General features: G+C 43.3%; 2 protein-coding genes across 2 annotated transcripts in view; both read left to right on the top strand.

The window, feature by feature from the left end:
- LOC106532499 (sarcalumenin) overlaps positions 1 to 1,465 on the top strand; it is a gene marked incomplete at its 5' end in the record, with an annotated part of 72,254 nt that overhangs the window by 10,936 nt on the left and 59,853 nt on the right.
- The window catches only part of LOC106532501 (transcription factor AP-4), a gene marked incomplete at its 5' end in the record, with an annotated part of 14,858 nt that overhangs the window by 7,898 nt on the left and 5,495 nt on the right, over positions 1 to 1,465 (top strand). Inside the window, 1 exon segment of the mRNA XM_014028564.1 lies at positions 839 to 1,009. Coding sequence (XP_013884018.1) covers positions 839 to 1,009 — 171 coding nt within the window.

Genomic DNA, 1,465 nt, shown 5'->3' with positions numbered 1-1,465 from the left:
TGCATGAAGCACTCACTGTCTGCAGATGAAGTTTGTGACGAGTCCAGTCTACAGTTAGCAGCAGACAGACCGGTGGCTTTAGAGACGGATCGCCTCCATTTACCCAAACCAGCCATAGTCCCACTGCTTTGAGCCTCGCTGGCAGTTATTGTGGCCCTTCACTGATCTGAAAACCGGCTCAGTGTTTTTAATTTATCCCGGCGTGCCACCATCGTTTGGAAAATCTCAGTAAACCAAGTCACTCCAAATCTTGGCTCATCTGTTAATAATATCATCCAGGGCGGTTCATGTAGCTCCACTGGCCAATCCTGACTGCTACACTCACATTCACGCCCAGAACGGTGTCGGCACCCAGTACTACCTTCGAGGAGGTAGTACTGGGTGCCGATGGGGGTGRGTTCTGATAGTGGAAAGACCAAAAACTGGTGTGGRGTGGGGTGGAGCCAAACAGAACAGAGTAGGTGTAAAACCAGCTATTTTAATGTGACAGGACCTTTACTAGTAGAACAGCACCCTGTTTTGTTTGGTCTGAATGGCAATAATTAAAGTCACATTGACTGATCATTTATTTAAACCTGTAAAACTTGTTCTTTTAACAGGTTTCAGGCGATGACAAAGACCGTACAGCATCAAGTTGTCCATCGGGGCGCGTTTGATAATTGATGTTTTGATATTTCATCTGGCCTTTAGTTTTCTTTCTACAAAACTGTTTTGCTTGATTAGTTTTGTTTTTACGAGAAAAATGTTACCAATTCTTGATAAAACAAGGGCTGGTTATGTTTCAGAACACTGTTTGTGCTCTTCTGCGTTTAAACTTGTGCCAACCTTGTCATTGCAGGAGTTTAGTGGCTCATCGCCTAAAAGGAGGCGAGCAGAAGAGAAGGATGAAGGGATTGGTTCTCCGGACGCGCTGGACGAAGAGAAAGTGGAGGAGCTGAGGAGGGAGATGTTGGAGCTGAGGCAGCAGCTGGATAAGGAGCGATCGGCTCGCATGCAGTTGGAAGAACAGGTCTGGTTTCTAACAAAACACCTTATTCACTTATGCGTGAGAACTTTCCTACAACCACTATTATTATTATCTAAAAATTTAATAAAATACTTTTTATACACAGTTAGTTTTTTCACAAAATACAAATGCATCAGGGACACAAAGGGCTCTTATCCTGCAGTCAGAGTAGTAAACAATCAAATACCAGAAAGCTGACAGGTTTATAAGTTCGGCAGCCGGTTCCTGATCTGCTCACATCCTGGATTTACCTGAACAGCAGGTTAAGGTAAAGCCTGAACAGGTGCTGAAGACAAACAGGAACTTAAACTGACAGGTAACATTGGTGGGTTGCAGGTGTGTGATGTTTCCAAATCACCCAAACAGAGGGGGGCTACTTGTTTTATAAAAACATACATTTACGTGACTCATCTTCAGTTATGGTAATAAATTTACACATACATGAATATATAATTACCC

The sequence above is a fragment of the Austrofundulus limnaeus genome, unplaced genomic scaffold, assembly GCF_001266775.1.
Source record: "Austrofundulus limnaeus strain Quisiro unplaced genomic scaffold, Austrofundulus_limnaeus-1.0 Scaffold780, whole genome shotgun sequence".
NCBI classification, from domain to species: Eukaryota; Metazoa; Chordata; class Actinopteri; order Cyprinodontiformes; family Rivulidae; genus Austrofundulus; species Austrofundulus limnaeus.
The sequence above is the reverse complement of the archived record's forward strand: the minus strand, read 5'-3'. Positions and strand labels throughout refer to the sequence as shown.